Consider the following 12037-nt stretch of genomic DNA (forward strand, 5'->3'; position numbering starts at 1 on the left):
CTAAATAGACTTTTCTCCAAAGAAGACATAAAGATGGCCAAGAAGCACATGAAAAGCTGCTCAACATCACTAACTATTAGAGAAATGCAAATCAAAACTACCGTGAGGTATCACCTCACACCAGTCAGAATGGGCATCATCAGAAAATCTACAAACAACAAATGCTGGAGAGGATGTGGAGAAAAGGGAACTCTTGCACTGTTGGTGGGAATATAAATTGATACCGCCACTATGGAGAACAGTATGGAGGTTCCTTAAAGAACTAAAAATAGAATTACCATATGATGCAGCAATCCCACTACTGGGCTATACCCAGAGGAAACCATAATTCAAAAAGACACATTCACCCCAATGTTCATTTCAGCACTATTTACAATAGCTAGGACATGGAAGCAACCTAAATGTCCATCGACAGATGAATGGATAAAGAAGATATGGTACATATATACAATGGAATATTACTCAGCCATAAAAAGGAACGAAATTGGGTGATTTGTAGAGACGTGGATGGATCTAGAGAGTGTCATAGAAAGTGAAGTAAGTCAGAAAGAGAAAAATAAATATCGTATATTAACACATATATATGGAACCTAGAAAAATGGTATAGATGAACTATTTTGCAGGAGAGAAATTAAGACACAGATGTAGAGAACAAACGTATGGACACCAAGGGGGGAAAGCAGTGGGGGTGGTGGTGGTGGTGGTGTGATTAATTGGGCGATTGGGATTGACATGTATACACTGAGGTGTATAAAATGGATCACTGATAAGAAAAAAGAAACATAAAAAAAATACACTTCACTATGTCAGATATGTTATTTTTTACGTTCACCATAATAATAAACCAATTTGTTAGACAATAACTATCTCAAAAAGTATATAATTTTTTTAAAGAAAGAAAGAAATTCAAATGTTTCACCATACACATACACAAAACCAAAAAAAAAAAATGATGGTAATACAAGAACAGGAGTGGCTATACTAATGTCAAACAAAATAAAATTTAAATTAAAAAAAAACCATAAGAAACAACGTACATTATGCTAAGTGAAATAAGCCAGTCATGAAAAGGCTAATACCGTATGATTCCACTTATATAAGGTACTTAGAGTAGTCAAAATCATAAAGACAGTAGAATCGTGATTTCCAACGACTAGGGGGAGAAGGGAATGGGAAGTAATTGTTTAACAGGTAGTATAGGGTTTCGGTTTTGCAAAAGGAAAAAAGTTCTGGATATCGATGTTAGTGATAGTTGTACAACAATATGAATGTACTTAAAAGCACTAAATTGTACACTTAAAAATGGTTGAGATGGTAAATTATGATATGTGTAAACTTTACCACAGTTTTTAAAAGAAGCAAAACTATAGACAAATTAGATTTTGTTAAAATTAAATTCTTGTTCATCAAAAGACAACATTACGAGAGTGAAAAGGCACACCACAGACTGGGAAAAATATCTGCAGTACATTGTAATCAATAAAAACTTAAAAAAATTAAAAAGATGTGTTCTTAGAACAACATGTTATGAACCTGCTCTCTATCAAGAACGCATCTTTTTTTTTTCAGACGCAAATTGTAATTTCAGGACTCTGTTGCTTTAAAAAATTGCTTATCTTCCAAATGCATTATTTTATGTTACTTTGTTGGAAATTCATGCCAAATGTCAAGAGAATGAATGTTGAATAACCAGGATCTAATTATAAGAATGCAATTTAGTTGCGTGCAGAATAACAATTCAAAAAACTGTCTCAAGGTTTAAACAAGGAAATGGTAAATCCTTGAAGGAAAATATCTCAATAACAAAACAAAACAAAATGAAAACACCTTAGTCCAGTCCCAGTGACAGTATATAAAGCAAACTATTTTTAACTCTGGGTTTTGACAGCTTTTTCTTTTAGGAGTTCTAGCCATTGTATTTACTTGGTCCCCTGAACTTGCCCAATCCTTTTTAGGTCCACTGCTTTTGCCCTATGTCTTTATCATCTTATGAGTAAATTAATCAAAAGTCTAAATGGCCTTCATATCTCTAGCATCTCTGCTTGTCAACAGAGTCTGTAGTTACAAGATTTACTCTCCTAAATTCACATATCTAATTGTGCTTCATGATTATCTTCCCAACCAGATCACAAGTTATTTTTCCAACTTTGTATTCCAATGCACCACAATGGACTCCATTATTCCACAAGTCTACAGTGTATTTAATTATTTTCTTGCCTCAGTTTGCGCTAATGATGCAATACATTTCCTTCTGGTTTCTTCTCTCTCTCCCTGTCTTTTTCCCCCTGAGAATCGCTTTAAAGTTCTTTAAAATCATTTTCTGCTTTAAAAGTTTAGTTCAAATTTTAGATTTTTAGGACTTCTTTGCTAACCTGAAGAACAAATTCTACACTTCGGACAATATACCCCCTTACCATTTGTTTATACCTTACCTAGCTATACATGCCTCTGTTTCTACCATAAAGCCTATGCATTCCTTTAAAGCAGTGATCAGCTCTTCCATTGTGAATCTACAGCATTTGACATTAAGTAGATATCTAATAAATATACAGTATTGCTTATCTTTGTGTTACATATCTCACACACTTATAAGTATGCATGACTGAATTTAGCCTTTTGGTCATTTACCACTTTTAAACAAGAGTCTGCTTCTTAGGTCTTTCTTTTGAGCTTGTATTAATAAAAGGGAAATGTTGACTTAATTCATAAAAATGTCATCTATGACTTCTGGGGGGAAGCATTAAGGCATATCTCAGCCAGCCTTCTCTACCACTAGTTGGCCTCTTAACTACAGATGGGACTTAATTGCTCCTTAAATACATCTAACGTTTAAGCTTCCACAAGATTGCCCACTAGCCAGTTAGCACTTCTGTTGGTAGTTTTTACCCCAAATCCATGAATTATACTATGAATTCTTATTACTCTTTAACGCAGCAAAATATAAAAATCAGTAGTTTCTTCATGAGCAGATATAAATAAGTGCCAAGTTCAAATATTTGCTTTTTCAAGAAAGAGAATGAGCTAAAATAATACAGCACATAAACGAAATTCAAGTTGGTAAACAGAGCAGCCATTATAAAACAATGGAAACATATATCCACTGGGAAATTACTGAGGCTCCTTCCTGTCTAGGGAAAATGTGTAGTTATGTGTACCATGTGCCAAGGACAGACTGGTCCTTTCCAGACACTTACCCTCTGACAGCATGAATAAGTCTCAGTGATGGATAGGCAGTTCGCACTTTCAGTTTATTCTTAAGGATTAACGCATTAACCCACTCCACGTGCTTCTCTCCTCCTTTGACCATGAAAGCAGGGATCCAAAGGACACTGTCATTCAGCATGGAAAGTCTATGCACAAATTTTTCTCTGTCACTCTCATTCCGAAAGCCTCCAAATGCTCTTTGTACAACTGATGGATTCATGGTAATAAAATCTGATTTAGTTCCCACATCTGCAGCAAACTCCACCACAGGGGCTAGATTACACCTGAAGAGGAAAAAATTAATGGACAAATGAAAAGTAAATATGAAACAGTCACTCCTAAAATGGTGTGCATGAAGAGAAGAATGGGGAATGAACATTTTTCTTTTCACCAGGTGGAAAAAAAAAAAGATAATCTGCCTGGTAAAATTACATTTTCAGTAAGTCAACACACATTCAGGAATGCTGTCTTCAATAAAGATGTGCACTCCTAGTAATGGGGCTCAAATTGTCATTTATATTAATTCACTCTGCTGTCGAAGAATACTCATTGCTGTTATCTTCATAAAACCACATGATATGAATTCCTAATAGGTGAATTTATGATGGTAAAGTCACAAGAGCTCTGCCATGTAGTAGGCAGTCTAAACCACATGCTGTTCCATAAGTAAGTAAACCACATTTGACCTGATACTCCAATCTGCACCACTTGTCAAGCTTAAGTCATTTCGACAAGCTTATGAACATAAGTAAGTGGAGATGGCTTTTCTGTACCCTGAGGTTAAGGGGAAAATATAACTCATGACGTTTTCCACAGACATATTTGTAATTGCCTTCTATAGGCCTAAATGTGAAGGAAAAGGAAGAAAAATGGAGTTATCACATTTAATATGCCTTTTTGAGATGTTAACTAATGCAGAAAAGCCTCTCCTATAGGATCAAATATCTTTCTGTTCCTCAAAATGCCTGTTTTCCCTACTAAGAGGCCATGTGCGTTTGTGGAGAAGGGACAGAATTTGTTGCCCTGTTCTCACTACCAAAGCTCCAGGGCCTCAGAAAGTACCTGGGTCAGATTTTATTCTCGTAACCTGATTTCATTCCTGTATTACAAGAAAGCTTTGGAAAGCACCTTGAATTTTGCCTTCAACCAATTTGTGATGCTTCTTTGATTCTGTCACATAGACCTTTGGATTTGATGTAACTTAAAAAATAGCTTTTTAATTTTACAATATTTTAACTTGCTAAAAAGGGCACATTTTAATTAGTTGATAAGTGAAAAATTAGATTTTTAACAAACAAGACTTTACTAATTTGGAGAAAAACCAATTGAATCTATACATTCATGAAAACACTCACACACACAGATTTTTTTCTTTTCTTTTTCATTGTTTATATCAGCCTTTCAAGGGAAGGGAAGAGAAACTAATTTCCTCTTTCTGCATTTTTGCAGGTTTGACTGCATTATGAAAGTTTCTCACATTTCTCTTCCTTGTGCATTTTGCCACATTAATTAAATTCTCAAACAAGTTAAATTTAGTTAGAAAGTAAAGTGTGTGCTCTGCTATTAAAATTACTGGTTTATATATCCTTCCTTATCTCTCTTAATTAATATATCTTATTACTTCCTAGATCTTGACAACATTTATCTAACGCAACAAGTATCTTTCATCTCACACAATTAAGCAAAGTCTATGTTATCTAGGATAACCTACTGAGAGAAAACAAATAAAAGTTAACACATATTTAGAAACAATCATTTCAAGTCATATAACTTTAATTATACCCACTATATTATATGATAGAGTATTTATTTGTCTCTATCCATGATCCATGCACTACTGGAGGTTAGTTATTATTCACTCACCTCACAGTAAGAATATTAGGAATGGGACTGCCCTGGGAAAGAACAGCTACATGTGAACAGAAGCAAACTGAACATCTTATAGTGGAACTCATGGAAGACTGAGGATATGATAATTTTTGAAGTCCTAAAATGTGCTCCACACCAGCTTTAAAAATAGTCTAAAATTCTAAGCAAGCTGATTATAAGATGAATTTGGATACTGTGAGGAAATGCTTTCTGAACAACATTGGTACAAACACTTCTCATTCCTCAGGTAAAAAATAAACAACACTTGTTAACATGACAGTTAACATATTCCTGTCAGGGGAGATGGCTTCAGACAGATCTTTTTGCTGTAATAATTCCTCAGTGATTCTTTTCAGAGGATTTCCACCATAGGAAAAAATATCTATATTTCATTTTCTCTATAATTATAAAAATAATCAGAGCCAACCCTGTTAAAGAAAGCCAAAATAACATCCCACTGAATTATCTTTTCAGGAAAAAAAATCACTTAATTACTTCATGCTTTTCATTACTTTTTCTTATGACATATTTAAAAGCCCCTCCACACCCATGTTTGCTAACACCCACTCTTTTAGGACTGATTCAGCATGTTTCTGAAACAGGATTGTCTGGCCATGTGCCATTTAAGAGCTAATAAGATAGTCATCAATAAAATTGGATGCTGAAAGACAGGGACTTTCCACCTTGGAAGCAAAAGGAAACGAACAGAATAACAATATTTCTGGAGAATAGGGTTGGATCTAGGAGAGGAGCCAATATATTTGATGTAGTCAAAGAATGCTAAATGGCTGTGATGTAAACTGAAAGAGCACCAGGAGATCAAAGAGTAATCAACCCACCTGAGCTTTACTGTAAAGTTTTTATGACCTAAGCACAGCCCAACCAGAGTTTGTGAGGGATGGAAACAGAGGTAAAGGAAATAGCATGACAGAAGGACACACTGTAAAATATGAACTATGCTGGCTCCACAGCCTGCTTGTTCATTTTCCTTGGAGTGACTATGTCTAATTTTTCACTGGAAGGAAAGATTAACATCATGTCCACATGTGGCCAGCAAATTAATTTCTCTGTAGTTGAGTTAGATATCTAGTCATATAATTAGCTGAATGTCACATAATCAGGGCAAGCATTAAGGAAGCCAAAATAACCAACCAGCTGTGTTACACTCCAGCAATTCAGTAGACTTGTTGTGAACTTCACAGCGTTACTAGTAGCAATACTGCTGATTGAGCAAGATTATAAATAGATTTGCAATCACACATTCTTAACTTTCCTTTTTAAAAAATCTTCTCAGGGATTACAATCATCAAAAGTATCCAGAATGTGTAGCAAGCGTTTATGAAGCATTATTTCACATGTTATTCTTAATCTCATAAAAGTGAAGTGCCCAATTTTTAAATGATGGATATCTGTGAGTCAAAACTACTGAGGGCACGAGAATATTTAATACACTCAAGTTCTGTTTCTTTAGCCAAATTAAATTTTTGTACTGACCAACTATTTTGACATATCAAAAACATGAAAACATATACACAGAATTAGGTCTGATGGCCAAACTCCCTGTTTACTCTAAGCCGCCCGATTTTCAATTTGTTTGTTTTTATTTTCCATCACTGATTAAAAATCCTTGGGAAGGCAGCTAGCTCCACTCGTACTCTAGACCAGTGGTCCCCAACCTTTTTGACACTAGGGACTGGTTTCGTAGAAGATAATTTTTCCATAGATGGGGTGGGGGGGAGGATGATTCAGGCGGTAATGAGAGTGATGGGGAGCGATAGGGAGAGGTAGGGAGCTGCAGATGAAGCTTTGCTTGCTCGACTGCCACTCACCTCCTGCTGTGCGGCCCAGTTCCTAACAGGCCGCGGATCAGTAGCAGTCTATGGCCCAGGGGTTGGGGACCCCTGCTCTAGACCTCTGAAATTTCTTCTGTGATCTCAAACTAGATGTGATTGCCTCTCAACATTCCTTTTATGCAGAACTGAAGGCACTTTCATTTATTTCACAGCCATATAAAATGTTTTTAATAAATTTTAATTCACTTAATTATTTAAGGAAAGATGTGTTTATTTCATGTATAATAGCTGAAGACCACTCAGTTCTCTAGCAAGACATATCTCTTAGATTTGTTAGTATTCTCTGCATGTCCCTTAAATCATGGCTCAACAGTCTAAGCAACTAGGAGGCACCTCTTTCAATAGCTCAACAGATACGCTTTGAGAGTTCATTGTGCAAATACTGCACAGTACTCAGAACTCTTTTTCCAGCTATCTTACTATTTGTGCTAATTTACAATGATATAACCTGGCCAAAACATGATCTTGACAATTATTATTAGTAATAGCAATAAGATAATACTCATTCAATTAGCTACATGTTAATGTATCCCACATTTGTTCTACCTATAGAACTAGTCATCTGAGATACTGAGGTACGACAGCATGTACTGTGATATAGGAGGTGGTTAATTACTTCTTTACACATACAACATAGATTAAATGAGAAGGGAACAATACTGAGTGCACTACAGACTTATCTCTATTCTTTCTCACCATTAGTTAATGTTCAGACAAGTTCCCATCACACAATTTTCCAAACACATCCTTTTTTTGTTGGCCAATCTCATTGTGTATTTATCTGTACTAACACTGAAATCCCTCAGCCCAAACCATCGTTGCCAATGGAACCACATTTGTCAACTGACTATGAAATGAGAGATAACCTCTTCTCCATTCTGCCCTCAGAGGAAGCATATGGTTCCTATCTGCTCCCATCCTGTTTTTGAGCTTGAAGAGCCAAGAAAGAGAACAAAGAATCTCTAATACCTGGTTTTGTTTTAGGCTTTGTGGTTACCCTCTCAAAACTTCTAGGGGAAGCTGAAACATGCAACCTATGAGCCTCTTTGACTTTCTTGAGGTGAGGATAGTAGACCCGAAACCAATAATTTTTCAATACTTTGAGGTAAGGAGTAGTATTATCTCCACTTAGAGGTAAGGAACTAGGTCAAGGTGATTAGGAAACATGTCCAAGGACATGGCACATATAAAATAAAAGCATAACTATTTAAAAATGACTCCAGGACAGGAGTTTTAATTGACACTACTTATACATTGATTTCTTTCAGAATCAGCGAAAAACTACTTATACATTGATTTCTTTCAGAAGCAGCGAAAAATGTCTGTATGTTCATGTTTCACCCCAACCTTCTTGTAAGAGAAAGAATGCCTTACCATTTGGTCTTAAGCATATTATACAAGGCCATTCAGCCATGACATTCTCCAAATCCTGAGCAGTTATTAAACAATAGGTATCTAACACATAAAAATAATACTTATATTTCAGATCTCTTGAGGGAAAGGATTTTCAAAAAATGCTGGTAAAAGGACTGAATATCTAATTGATGTGACTTTTTGAAATATGAAGCTTAGGGTTAACAGATGACTTATATGTGGTATATCATTATGTAGTAAACAAAATAAACAAATCCTCAAGTTGATAGAAATAAATACAAAAATGACATATATCATGAAAATAACTAAGTGATTAAACAGAAGAGAGACGTTTTTCACAAACCCAGATTTGTTTACATATTTGGCAAGGGTGAGAAGAACAGTGTCATATTATTTCTACGGAAATCACAGAATGAAAAAAAAATTAAACTCATTCTAGAAAATGAAGATCCAAATACCAGAGAAATATGTTAGACTATGGCATTCCCACACTTCAGTCAAAATCAAAATAGAATCATTGGGCAAATTTGCTACAACTGCACAGATATTATTCAATAACTTAGTTTGTTTGGGGGGAGAGGGAAAGGTATGCCAAGGAATGGATATGTTGTGCTTAAATCAAATAAAGTTGCATGCACGTGATTGTTTTCTTTTTCACAAAAGTGAATATATATATAGTAGCAAGACTAATATTTATTTGAATTATTATAAATGTTAAGTTTCTGGAAAGTTCAAATAAAGGAATATTAAGGATACTCTCTAAATCCTTCCTTTGTAATTAAAAATGAAGGATCATTTTAACTTTTCTGAAGAGGGTATGAAGAGAAAATTCTGGCAGCTGTTGAGAAATTTCCTGTTCATTGTCTTGGGTAAAAATTCATTATTGGGATATTTCAGACATGGGGGTGGGAAACCAAGCAAGATCTTAGAATGTATTTTCAAGTACTCTTGTCCTAGTCAGGGAACTGGACTACTCCATTGATCAGCGGTTGCTGAGCACTTAGTATTGTTTTACAGAGGGAAGAGAACTGATTTAGCATGGAATTTATGGTCTTAAAAATTATGTTGTACATTAAAAGGAAAGAAACAGCATTCATGAACTATTATGGCTGATACTTTAATTACCCATGCCAGAAAACCAAGGCAGAAGGACTATAACATTTTCTCTTTGCAATTCATGGTGTTAATAAACTAAGTACAATGCGGTCATCACAGTGGCTGTGGGAAACATACTTGAGTTTTCTAACTTTTAGTGATTACACCAGCAAACCTGTCACAGTAACAGTGCGTTGACATTTAACTTCCTTGTTTAAGAAAACAAAAATATTTTTGATTTGTCACTCTAAATTATAAATTTTTTTTTCTTTTCATTTTTTGGAAAGTATAATCCAAGATTGAAAAATGATTTCTAATTTAGTATATATAATTTACTTGACACTTGGTCCTGGAAAGACAGTTGGTATAATGTTCAGAAGAGTTAGGTATTCTGATACCATCAAGCATTCAGAAAAGTATCATATCATGAGTGGATAAAAATGAATGTTTCATTTTCTAATATCACAAGGCAGGCCAAGGCAACTTCACATTCATTACATCATATTTATTTTAAGTGGATCTTTCTCATACTCTGTTTAGTAGAAAATAACATTTTGACTGGCGGAAAGCCCTTGATCTCCATAATTCTTTCATCTTCCATATCTGATTCATCACAAAGCCCTAAAAATTCATCTCAGAAAATTCCTCCTGAATATACTCTCTCTTCTCTATTTCTATTGATATTTTCTCAGCTTAGGTACCACCATGTTTTTTTGAACTATCATTGGAATAATTTCCTAGTTAACTATTTTTCAAACTGTTAGCTGGAACAATTGGTGGATCATAAATTGATCTGCAACTTTTAAAGAATGAAAAAGAACAAAACTGTCTATAATAGAAAATGACAGTGTTCCATGCACATAATTTTATGGAAATTTATTTCAGATTTACATGTGTGTGTAGTAATTGTAGCTGAGGAAGCAATAGCAGGAGTATATCATGATATAAGTTGTATTTCTTGCTATGCATTTTTTTAAACAGTACTGAAAAACATTGCTCTAACCAGTTCTGTAACACAAGGACTCCAGCTTGATCATTCTCTGTTTCAAGGATGGTATCATCTTATTAATATGCACATTTGACCACGATACTATCCTAACCAAAAACCTTCAGTGATATCAGTCCAAGGGCTTTCATAATTTGCCCCTACCCTTACTTTCCAGAATTTTCTCTCTATACGTTTGCCTGTCTTAGATCCCAATGGCATCAGACTACTCCATGTACTTTTCTGTCTGTGTCCCTTTATTTATGATGATACCTTTGCCTGAAATGACTACCTAATACACTCTGGCCTCCAATCTCAAAAAATCCTACTTTTTCTTAAAACTCAAAGGTTAATATCCATTGCAATGTTTCACATGATTTCTTTGGCAGAACTAATTGCTTCTGCTGCACTGTTCTAAAATATTTACTTATATCTTTATTCTACAATGTATGGAACTTGATTACATTTAGTTGCTTGTATAGGGTTGATATCTTTAATGCAATTAGTCAATCTAACCATAATAATAATGACGGTTACTCTGTGTAGGTGAATTGAGAACCTGTTTACAATGGTATTTGATCTCTCAGTCTTCTAGGAGCGCTGCTGAGCGTTTAAATCAAGTCCTGAAAATTCACAGGCCCCTGGACCACAGGTTAACATAACGCTGAAAAATGGGCAATTTTGCTGGGCTATTTCCCCATTTAAAGGGGACAGGCTTTCATGGGCTTGTGATGAAAAATGCGAAAGAAAACATATCTGCCACCTGGTTTGGGCCCTGAGGCTGTCAGTTTGTGAGCTCTGCACTAAATCTTCTGATTCCCTGAACAAACACTTCAATTTTTATTTTTAACATGTATGTTCTGTTAAACATGTTAAACATGTTTCATTAGAAAGTTGATACAATGTGTGTTTTGGGAGGTGAATTAAGGAACACAAAAGGTACTAATAAATATGTGTTAAGCTGAAAACTGCATTTTAACTGTAGTTGTTAAAATATTTAACTCTCAGAAGGTGTGCTAACTAAAATACACAAAAATTGAAAAGAGTCATCCTTTTAAGTTGGAATTATTTAAATTACAACAAGAAATACAATCTGTTTCACTAATGTGAATGTATGTATATGTTTAAAAGGTAAGTAGGATTATTGTTAATGATCTCAGTCATCGAAGCTTAAAAAGCATGAAAGGCCCATTCACACAATACTTCGGTAAAATGATGTATGCCAAGAATAAGGGCAAGAATATCCATACAAATATAACATTCCTGGAAAGGGAATTATTTTCCTGTCCCAAACTGAACTGCCTTAAAACTTAGCTTCACTCATTTTTATAATTAGTTCCTTCTGTCTCCCTGGCAGCAATGCTTTGTTCTTAGTTCTCTTATTACTGTCACTGTACTATTTTGTTATTCCTCCCTCCATGTCTGTCTCCTCCATCAGACTACAAACTCCAAACAGAACAGACCATGTAATTTATCTTTATATCCTTAATACCCAATGAAGCCCCTCAGAACTTGCCATCTAGTGGCTGCTTGATAATTGTTTGTTGAATGAAGAAATACTTGTTGAATTAATGGACTACAAATTAATGGAACCACTGTTTCCATTTTTAAACTTCAAATAAATGTTTTTTATTTTTTAAAATCATCATATTTAGGA

At 34.8% G+C, this 12037-nt stretch overlaps 1 protein-coding gene across 3 annotated transcripts in view; it reads right to left on the reverse strand.

Moving 5' to 3' along the window:
• The window catches only part of ST8SIA4 (ST8 alpha-N-acetyl-neuraminide alpha-2,8-sialyltransferase 4), a 100887-nt gene that overhangs the window by 58532 nt on the left and 30318 nt on the right, over nt 1-12037 (reverse strand). For all 3 annotated transcript variants that reach the window (XM_060146172.1, XM_060146171.1, XM_060146173.1), the window contains exon 4: nt 3195-3488. In XM_060146172.1, coding sequence (XP_060002155.1) covers nt 3195-3488 — 294 coding nt within the window. The remainder of the gene's footprint in view (nt 1-3194; nt 3489-12037) is intronic.

Source organism: Lagenorhynchus albirostris, chromosome 3 (assembly GCF_949774975.1).
Source record: "Lagenorhynchus albirostris chromosome 3, mLagAlb1.1, whole genome shotgun sequence".
NCBI lineage: Eukaryota > Metazoa > Chordata > Mammalia > Artiodactyla > Delphinidae > Lagenorhynchus > Lagenorhynchus albirostris.